Source organism: Onychostoma macrolepis, chromosome 10, assembly GCF_012432095.1.
Source record: "Onychostoma macrolepis isolate SWU-2019 chromosome 10, ASM1243209v1, whole genome shotgun sequence".
NCBI classification, from domain to species: domain Eukaryota; kingdom Metazoa; phylum Chordata; class Actinopteri; order Cypriniformes; family Cyprinidae; genus Onychostoma; species Onychostoma macrolepis.
Genome location: NC_081164.1, coordinates 10,138,557 through 10,153,650, shown reverse-complemented (window position 1 = coordinate 10,153,650; position 15,094 = coordinate 10,138,557). Strand labels below are relative to the sequence as shown.

Genomic DNA, 15,094 nt, shown 5'->3' with positions numbered 1-15,094 from the left:
TCAAAACAATACAGAAAAACACAGAGAAGCAGAAAAAGAAAGAAAATGTCTGTCGGAGGGAGAGTTGGATGAGGAATGGACTGGTTGGACCAGGGAGAGGAGTAGTTGGACCAGGACTGTTTGGTACTCTGGTTTGGTTAGAACAATTGTAAAACATTCATAACAATACAATGTCCATCATAACTGACACATTTATACAGAGAAAACCGAAAATTGTTCATTTGTGAACTGCACACTTGTAAATAACATATCTGTACATTCATTTAAACAATTACATTTTTTCCCTCTATATTTCTACTTCTGTATTCAGTGCATTATTTAATTTTCTGTTTTTCTTATGTAAGTGTTATATTACAGTAGTGTTGTGTATAATTCCTATGTATGTCTGCACTGTCATGTACACTCTTAAAAATAAAGGTGCTTCACGATGCCACAGAAGAACCTTTATGTCTAAATGGCTCCATAAAGAACCTTTAACATCTGAAGAACCTTTCTGTTTCACAAAACAGGTTCTTCAGATTATAAAAATGTAAGAAAGAGATGGTTCTTTGTGGAACCAAAAATGGTTCTTCTATGGCATTGCTGTGAAGAACCTTTTGAAGCACCTTTATTTTTAAGAGTGTATGTTTGCACTATGTCCGTACTTTCTTCTGCACTGGAAGCTCCTGTCACCGAGTCAAATTCCTTGTGTGTGTAAACATACTTGGTAATACTGTAAAGCTCTTTCTGACTTTTTGACAAGGGAGAAGGAGAGGTAGGGGGCAATAGGCAAAGGGCTGTATGTTTTGCTTTTTATGATCACTGACAGCGATTTCATTTTGCCAGTAAAGCCTTTACTGCAGCAATTCTGTCACTTTTCTTTTACATTCCATAAAGTACTGATGACTCCTTCACTATTCTGTACACACACTATCTCAAACGAATCCACACATTCACACAAAAAATTAACTAGCTGACTGAATTCTTCTTCTTATTATTATTACATATTTTTAATGGATCTCATATTGTATGTTCTATACAGATCAAACTGAGACATGGCAAGCAATGCAGTTTTTGTAATGCCATTAATTGTTATCATTTTGACAGTCTATGCGCTATGATTGACTGTATGTTCCTATTGGATAGAAAACCAGCGCCAATGTTTTGACTGAATGACTTGATTTTGAATTGGCAGGGCTCTATACTGCGACCATTTTTTGAGAATGTGCGAGTAAAATTTGACGTGGTTGCACGTGTGCGAGTGCATGGTCTGCGCACATTGTAGCAGGAGTCAGATTTCACTGATTACGTGAAGAGAGGGGCTTTCAGTGCGAGCGCTTCAGGTGCAGAGCCTGGTTTATACTCGCTGCGTCAGCACGAGCGCGAAGGTGCGCGCCACAGATGGAGCGCAACGGAGGATTTGGTTTTCAAGCTAAAGTAAAAGGCCGCTTCTTAAACCAGAGAAGGTGAACATGTTGGTATTCTTGTAGAAAAAAAACAAAAACATGCAAGTCCTGTCAGGGACAGCCAGTTTAGTTGTACTTTTCTTTTTGTTTTCGTTTTGAAAAGCTTGTTAATCTTTGCTGTTTACCTCAAGTTACGCTATGGAGGCTTTCCTTATTTTTTTTAATATTATTATTTATTTGATTCCTCGGTGTTTGCTAAACATTCTGTAATTTATTAGTCAGTACATAATACAGCATGTGATGTGTCCTATGCCATGCCTCGTCTTATTCGTTTTTGTTAATAAATGTTATGCAAGCTAGTTTGTCATTGTAGCCTACTGTTTTATTGTTGTTGTGCTTTTTAATTAAGAATAACAATGAATCCATCTTTTGTTTTAGTCTTAAAAAGTGAAAGGTGTGCAGATATAAGCAACACAGACAATTATCTTTTCTTGTAAAACGTGACACCAAAATTGCGAATTTGAAAGTGAAAAAAGGAATTCCTGTTCACAAAATTTTAATCACAAATAATACTGATGAAAAAGAACGGGTTGAATGTTGAACACTTTCGTTACCATATAACTATAAACTATGATAAAAGTTCATCAGCATGCATTGATTAATCAAATGTTGTAGCAAAAAAAATAAAATAATAATAATTGCGACCAAATTATGTGCTCGTGCGACCAACTGAAAAAGTTAGTAGCAAAAGTGCAACCAGTGGGAAGAATGAGTCTCGAGCCCTGATTGGGTTTGCTGTGTTTTTATAGAGTTAGTATATGTAGAAAAATGTATTTATTTAACAAAATGTAGTTTTGGCCAGAAAATTAACTATTTGGCTAAGAGTTTAGAAAAAGTACTTCAAGTATTGGTAAACGCTTGTTAGCAATTGAAAAAAAATGTAAAACATATATTAAAATATAATTTTTTTTATTTCAACCGTAACGTTACTAAGCTACAAGAATACTTTTTGTGCACAAAGAAAACAATTTCTTCTCTTCCGTGTCAGTTTTCGACGTGTGTTTACTACAGTAACACAACGCATCAATTAAATTGTTATTTTTGTTTTCTTTGCACACAAAAGGTAATCTAGTAGCTTCATAAAATTGCCCAAAGGTTGAACCACTGATGTCACATATACTATTTTAACAATGTCCTTACTACCTTTCTGGGCCTTGAATGTGACAGTTGCGTTGATGTCTATGCAGGGTCAGAAAGCTCTCAGATTTCACCAAAAATATCTTAATTTGTGTTCCGAAGATGAACGAAGGGCTTACGGGTTTTGAACAACATGAGGGGAAAGTAATTAATGACAGAATTTTAAATTTTGGGTTTACTATCCCTTTAATGCACTCAGCTGAATCCAGTTTGTGTAATCATTCACCTTCTCCAGCTCCTCTTCGTCCTCCTCCTCCTCTTCCTCAGAGAAGTCTGGAGCTTTCTTGGCCAGCAGCGGGTGCCACTGCAGACACTTGCGTTTGGGTCGCTTTCCACTGACCTCTCCCTCCACCGGAGGTTCTTTCCCTCCACCTCCGCTCTTCATACTGCTGCTGACCCTGATGAGGGCAAAGGTCAGAGGTTAAGGACGGCCCTAAATGCTCTTTAACATCACATAATAGACCATATGACAGGAAGAGGCCATGACACACTGATAATTACACTGCCTGGTAGTTAATTTAAAGGTGAAATGTGTAATTGGTTACAACGAGAAAGAAAAAAGGGACCAATTTGAGGAAACAGAAAGGCAGCCAAAGACTGCAAACATAATTTGATGGGTATCATAAGAATATAAGAAAAGCTCACACTATAATAATGTATTTTTGATGGGGTTGTAAATCAAGGATTATCCGCATAATAGCGGACATATTCAAAGTGCAGTCTCTTCCAATGTGCAGTGTTAGTTCAAGGAAAACAGGCATGCTGTCGAGTGCAGTGTGGCGCAGTGTTCACTGAGGGAGAGTGGACACAGGGTTCCCTGTCTATCTCAGCACTGTTCTTCTGCGTCTGCAGCACCGGTGCAGCTCTACTGTACATGTGACCTTCACATACACCAGCTCTCTCCTCTCCAATAGGACCAAAGCACACATCTCACACACGTTCATCGCATGCACGCAAACAGGAAGAGGAAGACACACGCAGTCACGTCACCATGAAACTTAACATACAAGCTCACTACTAGCTGGACTGTTTCCTAACTGACATGCTTCAATTATCATGTGTTAAATTTTAAACGGCACATAGGAATGGATCTGAATTTGGGAGTACAATGTATCTAAACATTGCATTAGCAGCAGACATCTTCTGAAAGGCTGTTCAGGGCTGGTGTCTGCTGCCCTCTTGCTGTTAATTTGGTTAAAGGACTGTTATGAACAAATGCTGACACTAGACAAGGTCTCGCACATTCATTCATCGTTGTTAATGTGAGAACTCAAAAAAAGAGCAGGTTATAAGCAGATGTAAATGTCTGTTAACCAAGACGTTTTCATGCTTTTTTATTCCCAATGTGATAATTATTTTAAAAGCAACATATATTTCCAAGTAAAAGGATCAATTTATACTGTTTGAGAAAAACTATATCATACAGAAAAAGCTCGTTATGAATATATGATGGTAAATCAAATAATTAGCAAAATGCTAAATGCTAATTGTCTTTTATATTGTCACTATGAAAAACAATTGAATAATCTAAAAATAATTAAGTTAAATGTGAGTAGCAAGGAAAAACTCTAAAGATAGAAATACGAATACGGCGAGGAAGGAAACGTAAACACAAAACTCTCACAAACTATATGCTGATTTGTGACTAAAACCGGCAATTAATCAAATGATTTTTTTTTTTTCTGTAGAAAGCAAAATTAAAATAAAAGAAACACATTTTATTAGTTTTCTAACTGATTTCTAAAGTAAATGAATAGTTCACTGAATCATTTACACACTTTTATGTACATTTACATTATACATTTAGCAAATGTTTTCCTGTCATGTAATTTCAGTCCCATTTTTCCTCTTTGACACACAAAAGGAGATGTTTTGAGGACGCTCATCCTGCTCTTCTTCATACAACGAAAGCAGACAGTAACAAAGTAGTTCATGATATCCATCTCCTTATGTGGTCTACAGAAAAACTCTGTGGGTTTCCGAACAACATGAATGTGAGTAAATGATGATAGAAGTTTAATTAATGGGAGTTAGGGCAAAAACAAAACACGCAAGTTCCCTAAAGGTACAGCAGGTACAACTATGCACGGGCCACGTGAATGAAACCAATCAGGTCTTGCAGGACAGCAGTTCTTCCTTTATGACCAGTCACTATACGCACTAATGGGTGTTCAGCCTGAGTGGAAATAGCCCTTCTTAGTGAATGATGGCCTGATAAAGCGCAATAAAGGGGACATCACAGGAGCTTACATTATCAAATAAGGATAAAAAAACACATTGGAAAAAATGATTTCACATGGGAAATATTGTGTCATCAGTTTATAGGAAAAATCCCAAACATACATAATCGACCAAAATATAATACTGTGATGGTTGTGAGAATGTAAATATAGATTAACATTACTATTATAGGAATGCAGTAGTAGCATGCTCTTGATTACCACAGAAAATCATTTTGGCTTGTATCTCAGTCAGTACATAAAAAACTGAGCAGAAATCGTGTTTACAATGAAAGTCATTATTACTGTCAAAGGAAATCTGTGTAAAAAGTGAACGATTTGTTTTCAGTTCAGGCAACATGAAATGAAATTGAAAATTTTGACATTACAATAAAAGTTACCCTTCCCGCATGTTTTATGTTTTTGACCTCCCTATCTTATGTACTCTCAGGCACTTTCAAAAACAAATTATATCTAAACTTCCCAAATTTGAATGAAACAAAAGTTGAAAACCTCACTGAACCAAAACAGGGACTTGCAACAGGTTTGCGGTTAAAAAAGTTACATGTCCAAGAAATCTGTTATTTGTAATTGACATCCAAGATTAAACAAATGGGAATATTTATTTGAATGTAACCCCGGTGCATGAGATTAATCATAATCCTAATATAGATTTAGTTCTACTCTATTTGAATAGCAAACAGAAAGCTAAACAGGGTAGATGATGACAGGTAGACACAAGATCTGAGATCTGATTTGGGGCACCTTAATATCTCATTATTGTCTAAAGAGTGTAAAGTAAGCTCATTTGAACTCATAAAGATATACATTCCTGATCAAATAAAATGTCACAATGTAAAGATAAATCACACACAGAATACTGGGACTTTTACACTGTAGAGGTGTGTCAATGTTCTTCATTGCGACAGCTATCTTTGACAGTTTGATTTGTCAGAATGTAATTATACAGACCAGAAATGTGGCTCCAAGCCTCGGGTGTAAACAAGGCTGCTTCGCCTGAATCAATATTCAGGAGCGCATGTTTTACTAGCAGAAATAATAGGATGAAATCAAACTTTAATGATGCACTTTTGATGAATGCAATGAAAACCTACAACAGCTGATACTAATAAGAGGATAGGATAAGAAAACAGCAGTTTTGGTATTCATATGTAAATATCAATAGTGAACTTAGAGGTCTGCATTATCAGACTATTATTATTAAAAAAAAAAAACTTGAATAGCACAATCATCCATAAATGAATTGCACTTTTGTCCTAAAAAACTGCATTCGCCTGTGATCTTTAGTTTCAATTTGACAAGCATCGAAACGTGTGTGTGTGTGTGTGTTCACTACTCACTGCTGTGTGTGTGCACTTGGATGGGTTAAATGCAGAGCACCATTTCGAGTATGGGTCACCATACTTGACAATACGTCACGACTTAACTTAACATCAGATTTGAAGACCCATTAATTAAGAAAATATATTTTTAATGGTTTTAAAATACTACATTGTTATTTTATTCTTGTCAAATCTTAGAAAATTGATGGAGTATTACAATTCGGCTAAGAACTTTTTCTTATGCTCATTCACTTTTGGCATTTCATATCTCAAACTTTATAACAATTTCTGTATTCACTTTGATATTAGATAATAAACTGTATACAACAAAGCTACAATTTTGGTTTTACATTACAATTTAATTAAAAAATATCTTGTAACTGTTTTATGAAATACAAGTCCAAAATATCAGATTGCACACTTTTTGAATAGATTTTCTGATTAAAATCAGAAAATGTTTATTCTTTTTTAGAAATTCATGACAATGTCATCAAGCCTGGCTTCAATACCAAAAACAATGCGGTATTTATAGTCTATTCTTTACAGATTACAATGGAAAAGTTAAAGGAATAACATGCTATCTATGAATTTTATAATATGCCATTATATGATGATCAAAAGTACAATTTGTTATTGATGCAGTCACTCAGGAAAGTAGACCATGTTTGAACAGACTGGCTTTTTGCATGATAAAAGGTTGCAAAATGAATATGTGTTTTATCTCGGATTGAGCACACCCAATAAGCAGGTGATTATGTACAGACACGAGCTTAAAATCTGTGATGTAATGAGCGTTTGATCCGTGATGTTGAGGCATCAGATCCCAATTAGTCTGTGAATTTAAGAGATATAACAACTGATGAAGGGGAAAAACACATGGCATGAAGTGAAGGCGTACTTACAGAGCCACAGAATATGGAAATACGGTATTTGAAAGATGAGGATGGATCTGTCAGTCAGGCTGTATCATGCGATGAAGATGACCTACAAAGTAAAACAAAAAAACACTGTGCCCTCAGTACAGGAATAAATCGTCGAAAGCAAAGCCAAATGCACCACATAACGTTGCCCCGAGTCCGACCTCATCGGTCAGCGACATTTTAACTGTTTTGTGGATTAGTTGGTCATACGTGCACCGCTCCAGCTTCAAACTAAGGTGGCAAACTAAGTGTTGTTGATGAAGCATAAAGTTATGACATAGCTCACAGCATATATTGAATTCATTCAAAACCACTTCAGTTATGGCAAGCTGTAGTAACATTTATTCATTACCAGGTATATTATTTACCAATACTTATTTTTTAACGTTACTAGTACAAAAATCAAAATGACTTGCAGCAACAAAGTCAATCGACATCATATAGTCCAATAATGACTAGTAACTTTTTCAATTTAACCATTTAACTCATTAATTTGATACTAGGAACCGTTCATTAGACATTTGTTCTTATTCCAACAATCACTAGTATCTAGGGATGCACCGAATGTTCAGCAACCGAAATTGTTCGGCCAAAAATAGCAAAAAAAGCTCTTTCGGTGTTCGGCCGAATAAGCGAAAAGACAGAATAAATTGAACCGAACAACGACGTGACGCGATCAAATAGAGGCGTGCACTAATGCAGCAAAATGTTGGCAGTGAGGAAGCATTTAAAATTGTCCAAGAAAGATGCAAAAATCAGTAGTACTGATGCATTGCATGTCTCCAATGAGAAGAGGGAAGGTGGTTGTTGCTGGTTACTGTATGATGATTGAAATCGTGAAAATCGTGGCCTCAAACGATTAGTAAACAAACTGCAGAACGTTATGTTTTCTAATACACGCATGAATTGCATGTATTCAAACAGCGCTGCATGAGCTCGCAGGGTATCTGCTTGTTAGCCAGGGTTTAAAGTCCAAAGCGCGAGGAAAATCTGAGCTGAAACTATGTTACTCGTCAGCTGCTCAGTAACATTTTTATGCATTTATAAAATAAAATAAGAAAAGACAATAATAATAATAATTACAACAGTTCTATTAATACATTTATTATAACACTCACACATAGTGTTCAAATTGGGATCTGTAGCCTAATATTTTCCAGTGTTTTAAAAGAAATGTCTTCTGCTCAGCAAGGCTGCATTTATTTGTACAGTAAAAAATACGTAACTGATTCAAGAAGGTGGATTCAAAAATGGCCAAAAAATATTTTAGTAACTTATTAATTTTAAGTTGTGGTAGTGTCTGCTAGGATGTTAAAAAAAAGTGTTAAGTAAATATTTTAAATTGTTGTTTTGTAAATTATTTTTTCGTTGAAAAGCTAGACAAAACAGTAAAAAGCATATTTTGGCTATTAAATTAATGCAATGGTGAAAAAAATTGGCAAAATATATGGGGAAAAAGGCCTTTGGCCCAGTGTTTCATTTTGCTCGGCTTCGGCCAAGAATATTCATTTCGGTGCATCCCTACTTGTATCTATAATTTAGCCACTTACTAACAGATGCTAGTATTAATAGATGTTAGTACCATCTAACAGAGACAAATATCTACTAATAAACAAACAAGTTACTAAATCAATACTAGTAAAACTTGATTAAGTACAATATGAATATATACAAGTCAGGAACACATAGCTGATATCTGAACCACAATTCCCATAAAATTTTGTGAAAGATATTTGCAATAAACATTAGTGACCAATTAGAATATATTACTAATTAATTACTAGTTTATAATTGATAATATAACACTTCTAATGAATAAACTAGCGGTTTTGTAGTTGCATTCCATAAGTGAATGTACTGGTTGGTTGCTAGTCGCCGTTCTTAGTTCTGGTTGATCTAACATGGTAATGAACGTCACTACTGCTTAAACTGTCATTTAAAGTCATTCTGTGCATCAACATATGACAGTGCGGCAAACTATTTGTGACAAGACCAACACATGCATTTTTAAATTACTTTTTAACTCATCCCTATATGAGGTCAGAAACATCAGAAAATTGCTGTCTGCAAGGATTAACTTGCCAACGTTTGCTAGCTGACGAGACATAAAACTGAAGTTGGCATGAAATTAAACTTCACCTTCTCTAAATGTATGTTATAGATATTATTGTAAACTATTCATCTGTATGCGTTTCATTTTTTCTGACCTTTTGATATTCAATCAAAATACCATAACTGGATCTTTCCTCAAAACGGCATATTTGTCTCTGGTGACGCATACCGGACTTCTCCGATCATTTAGTCCGCTTAAACCGTTCCTGCAAGCTCATGTTCATCCGCCTCCACTTTCAAGCACAACACCCACATCTTAAAAGGTTACTCCACCCCAAAATGAAAATTCTGTCATTAATCACATGTCGTTCCAAACCCGTAAAAGCTTCGTTCCTCTTCGGAACACAATTTAAGATATTTTGGATGAAAAGAAAAGTATGAAAGACATTGTCAAAATAGTCCATCTGCCATCAGTGGTTCAATCTGAATATGAAGCGACGAGAATACTTTTTCTGTGCAAAGTAATCACTTACTTACGTTGCAAACCCCTAAAACGTTGCAAACCCCTAAAAGCTTAGTTCGTCCTCAGAACACAATTTAAGATATTTTGGATGAAAACTGGGAGGCTTGTGACTGTCCCATTGACTGCCAAGTAAATAACACAGTCAAGGCTCAGAAAAGTATGAAAGACATCGTCAAAATAGTCCATCTGCCATCAGTGGTTCAATCTGAATATGAAGCGACGAGAATACTTTTTCTGTGCAAAGAAAACAAAAATAATGACTTTATTCAACAATTCGTCTCCTCCGAGTCACCGTAGCGCCATTTTGGGGAATATCAGCTGGACGCAAACTGTGTACGCTGTTCTGTATCAGATGCACCACACGGATACGCTGTTTTCGTTCAAATCGAAGTGTAAATAAACGTAGAAAACGTATCCGTGTGGTGCGGCTGATACAGAACAGCATACACAGTTTGCGTCCAGCTGATATTCTCCAAAATGGCGCTACGGTGACTCGGAGGAGACGAATTGTTGAATAAAGTCATTATTTTTGTTTTCTTTGCACAGAAAAAGTATTCTTGTCGCTTCATATTCAGATTGAACCACTGATGGCAGATGGACTATTTTGACGATGTCTTTCATACTTTTCTGAGCCTTGACTGTGTTATTTACTTGGCAGTCAATGGGACAGTCACAAGCCTCCCAGTTTTCATCCAAAATATCTTAAATTGTGTTCTGAGGACGAACTAAGCTTTTAGGGGTTTGCAACATAAGTAAGTGATTAATGACAAAATTTTTATTTTGGGGTGGAGTAACCCTTTAAAATTCAATAAACAACTGACGGATTGAACCAACTCCACGTCCATATATTTTTCTATTTCAGCATACGTCACAATACAGAAGCAAAGAGCTGTCGCTACTGTTTCATTGTGATTTCTTTAAAACTTTGACATAGCAGTGAAAGGTTGCTGACACTCAGAGTGTTTAAATTGTTGAAGGTCACTGGTTTCCAGTAGGCGGTCCTACTAAACTCCTACTAATAGTCGGTGCATCACATCGCTGCTCCTCTGCATAAAATGGAGCTCTTCCTAACTTTTCTCATCGCCAATGGTCATAAACGCTCATGTTGAATGAATGAATTCCTGTTGCTCTTCCACTGCAGATCTTTGTTTTATTGACATATGCATTTACATCTAATGAACAGTTACTTGTGAATTCAAACAATACGACCCATTAATAAAGACGCAAGCTGTAACAACTGTTAAAGAGGCTTGCCATACTTCATCTCGTTCACGCAGGTCTTATTAAAGCACATCCGACACAGTTTCGTCGAGTGGATGGACGGTATATACAGTATTGCAGCGTTTAGTTTTCAGGTACAGCCTGAGAGCGGTGCTCTCTCCGTGTGTGTGTGTGTGTGTGTGTGTGCAGAACTCTCGATCACCGAATCAAGAACTCCACAAAGCACCATGTCGACGATATCCTCCGATTATTTAAGCCATCGAGCTCATTTCATAACTCGCTTGACCCTTTATTTGAACTGTGCTCGGTTTGCATCTCGGTGCAAAATGTCGATCTGGGCTCTGACAAGACAGACAGCCGAGAGTCCATCTTGCTTTGGGGAAGATGAAGTATAAATCTCACTCCTGTCAAACTCCGCCAGGGCATTTTCAGAGAGAGATCCCCCTCCACGAGCTTTCATTACTTAAACTAGGGGTTTTCGGGGCAGACTTTTCAGATGAGACGGTTTTGTGCTCGGGTTTCTCGCTCCGTTTAGTCAGATAGAATAAAAGTAGCTGGCTAGCCTGCTAGCCCCTGTGATGCGAGATTGCTCTAGCTCGCCTGAACGTGTCATTAGCAGACCCATATGCAATAATCGCACGGTCGGTCATACATGTTAAATCGTCGCGGATTTCACAGAAACCCTGATGTTCGGTGAGAGCAGGTGTCAAACACGCCGAACGCCAAAGTTGTTTATGCCGAAGCACAACAAACTGGCACGAATTTCGCACTGTCTAAGCGCGAGCTCCCGATCAATCGGAACTCGGGGCTTTTCGCACACAAAATATGTCCAAGTTTTCAGTCATCGCGGCATCTGTGAACGCAAACTTACCCCTGAAATCCGGTGGAAACGCCAGGGCCTTCTCATTCCAGCCTCAAACTTATTGACACATCAGAACAGTTCTGCACTGGCCGTCCGTACAGTAGCCCCACAGACACTTATATTATTTTTTACCGGATGCTTGGAAAGGAGCAACACCGCAGCGTGAAGTCGACAAAACTACATCACAATCGCACCGATCACTTCGAAAACGAATAACGGTGGGGGCCGAATGCCACTTTGGTATTGCTACTTTCGTTTCAGGCGAACAATTTTCTCGGTTTGTTTTCTCTCGCAGCCCTCCTCCCCCTCCGTGCGTTCAAGTGTTCCCACTGACTGCTCTGTTATGAAGCCCGTGTGCACAGTGTGTGGATGTTCACAGCGCTGGACTCACTGGCCTACCGTGTCACATCTTCATCATCATCATCATCATCATCATGTTGGAAAATTCAGTTTAGTATGATATCTGTGTTTTATAACAGTGTATTATAACGTTGTAGCTGCGTTCCAGCTGGATCACCTGAAACGAGTCTGACCACCTTATCACGAGCTGGTAACTGGTTTGCTGCTGGTTTACAAGCTTTGACCAGCTAACGACCTTCGCAGACCAGATCAAGCACAGAAACTCCAAAACGCATCTAGTTTCAGTTTGTGACTGCTCTGGATTGACTCATATCATCTCATCATCACAACTAGCTGGTTGACCAGTCACCATGCTCCAAAAACCAGCTTGACCACCTCTCATCACCAGCCGATAACTGGTTTGTTGCTGGTTAAAGAGCTTAACGATAATCTTTTATCTGCTATAAACTAGCTAACATGCATAGTTTGTGCAAAGCAGTTCTGGACTTACTTAACTATGTCATCGTCTTCACAACTTGCTGGTTGACCAGACACTAGGTTTCAAAAACTAGCTTGACCACCTCACATGCGGAGCCGGTTACTGGTTTGTTGCTGGTTAAAGAACTTAATAACCATCTTACAGTAGCCTACATCAGCTAGAAACCAGCAACTATGTCTCAAAACACACCTGGTTAGTTTGTGCACAGCTATTGGCTATTTATGACTGACTGTATCATCATTATTATAATTAGTTGGCTGACCATTAAACAGATTCTAAAAACCACCTCACATTACCGGCTGGTAACTGGTTTGTTGCTGGTTAAAGAGCTTAATGGCCATCTTATACCACCAACAACAACAAAATAGCTACCATGCTCCAAATTAAATCTAGTTAGTTTCTGCACAACATGTGGCTGTTTTGAACTAACTTGACTATATAGATCATCATTATCAGAATTAGCTGGTTTACCAGTAATCGGGTTCCTAAAACCACCTCACATGATCAGCTGGTAGCATGTTTGTTGCTGGTCTACCATCTTAACTACCATCTTTGACCAGCTAGAAATGAGCTGGAAAAACCTGCATGACCACCTTAAACTGATATAAGAACGACTTATAGCTGGTTTGTTGCTCATATAAGATTGACCATCACCTATAAAACAGCTCCAAAACACATCTGGTTAATTTGTCCACAGTGGACAGACTTGACTACTCGTGTAATATTATCATTTTCATAATTAGCCAAGCCACCATGTTCCAAAAACCAGCTTGACCAACTCATTTGACTGGTCTGTAGCTGTTTTTGCTGGATCAAAAGCTTATTGAGCCAACAATGTTGCAAAAAGATGCTTGACCACCTTAAGCTTGTACTTACTAGTACCTGGTTTGTTGCTGGTCTAACTTGGTCCAGCAGCTTAATGACCATCTTAGACCAGCTAGAAATGTTGCAAAAACCTCCTTGACCACCTTAAGCTGTTATGAACGACCGATAGCTGGTTTGTTGCTGGTCTAAGATGGTACAGCAGCTTAGATCAGTCACCTTGTTTCAAAACACACCTTTCATTTTAAACCGGATTTATCAACAGGGTTTAAGTCAAGCCATTCTGCCTAAACTTTTGTGATGCATTTAAGTTGATTTACAGCACCTACTTCTGAAGGATGACACCACCATGCTGGGAATGCTTTTCTGATCGCAGATTCACTATGAGCTTCCTGGATGTTGTATATTAGTGTCAGATCGGCGTCGCGCTGGTAAAATAAAGTCTAACAGTTCATGTGCTTCGCCACCTACCTGCAACAGGCCCCCAAAGTGACTTAACAGGTCCGGTGTCCACCTCTCGCACCTCTTCGATGGTGCCTTTTCTCTTCACTTTTTGCAACATACAGTCTACTGTACATGCAGTGAGTGAAAATATAGTTTTCATGTAAGGACAGTTGTGATTGGCCGCGCGCTTGATTGACTGCCCGAGACAGCCACTCGGAGTGCGCGAAACATTTCGGCACGGTTCCGAGATAGAGAGATTAAAACCACATCTTCATAATGTCCTGGACGTTCGTATAACACGCAAAACACACAATAGTTACAGAAGAAGTGTGCACTATCATTCATTAGATCAGCAGGTGGTGTGAATTTATCGATATAGAGACGCCATCGAGAAAAGAGAGCGAGTGTGACATACGCTTCGGAACAATCCCAACACACACTAAACAGACACCGAGTGCAAACACACATTAGTGGACAACATTGGTGTGTTTGCCCTTCATTCACTCTTTGCATACGACTGTTGAAAGCTAAGTATAGTTAAAAGACGATATAAAGCCATGCGTGTGTTCATTCGTGTCACAGCCTCGTCCTCTCACATACTGGTGCACCGTTTTCCTGTCTCGTTTGCCCTCTTTATGAGAGTTGTTCATGCAATGGCTCTGCGTGCTAACATGAGAGTGGACATCGCATTATCACCTCTACATATCACTTTGGTCACACACGAGCTGTAATAAAACAAGCTATTTATGTTCATGATTATTTATGTCGTTGATACTGATGAATGATGAGGAGGAGGAAGAGGAAGAGGGGGGTCAGCAGAGGCGGAATCATACCTGAGCGAAAAGATGCTTTTTTTTTTTTTTTTTTTTAACAAAAGTTCATACTTTTCTGTCAATCTTTCTTGTAATTCGAAATTTAACCCTGTCCCTGCTGAAGAAAAAAAACAAAAAAACAGCGTGTACTAGCCTAAACTGGTTTGGTCTTCGTTTTTTTCCACCAAAGCTGATCAAGCTAGTCTGCTTTTGGCTTTAAACGGGTTTTGTGCACTTTTCTACTAGTCTAGCTGGTGTAAATCAGCTGAGCACCAGGCCAATCTAGAGACCATATTAAACCAACTAAGACCAGCAAATCACCTTAGTAGCCTAACTTTTTTTTTTTGTCAGGATATTAATGTGGTAGGCTATGTGAACTCTTGTAATAGTTCATTATAATTATTAATTTGAGAAATTTATTAGATTATTTATATATTTTAACTTAATGTTTTAAAG

General features: G+C 37.9%; 1 protein-coding gene across 5 annotated transcripts in view; it reads right to left on the bottom strand.

The window, feature by feature from the left end:
* Positions 1–14,143, bottom strand: part of LOC131548313 (HMG box transcription factor BBX) — a 37,684-nt gene extending 23,541 nt beyond the window's left edge. For 2 of the 5 annotated variants that reach the window (XM_058789541.1, XM_058789545.1), the window contains exons 1-3: positions 11,732–12,064; positions 7,047–7,128; positions 2,809–2,980 (exon numbers count right to left, since the gene is read on the bottom strand). In XM_058789541.1, the coding sequence (XP_058645524.1) occupies positions 2,809–2,967 (159 nt within the window). In that variant the 5' untranslated portion in view covers positions 2,968–2,980; positions 7,047–7,128; positions 11,732–12,064. Of the gene's footprint in view, positions 1–2,808; positions 2,981–7,046; positions 7,129–11,731; positions 12,065–13,853 lie in introns of those variants that run through there. The other 3 variants (XM_058789542.1, XM_058789544.1, XM_058789543.1) reach the window with 3 other exon arrangements.
* Between the last annotated feature and the right edge of the window lie 951 nt (positions 14,144–15,094).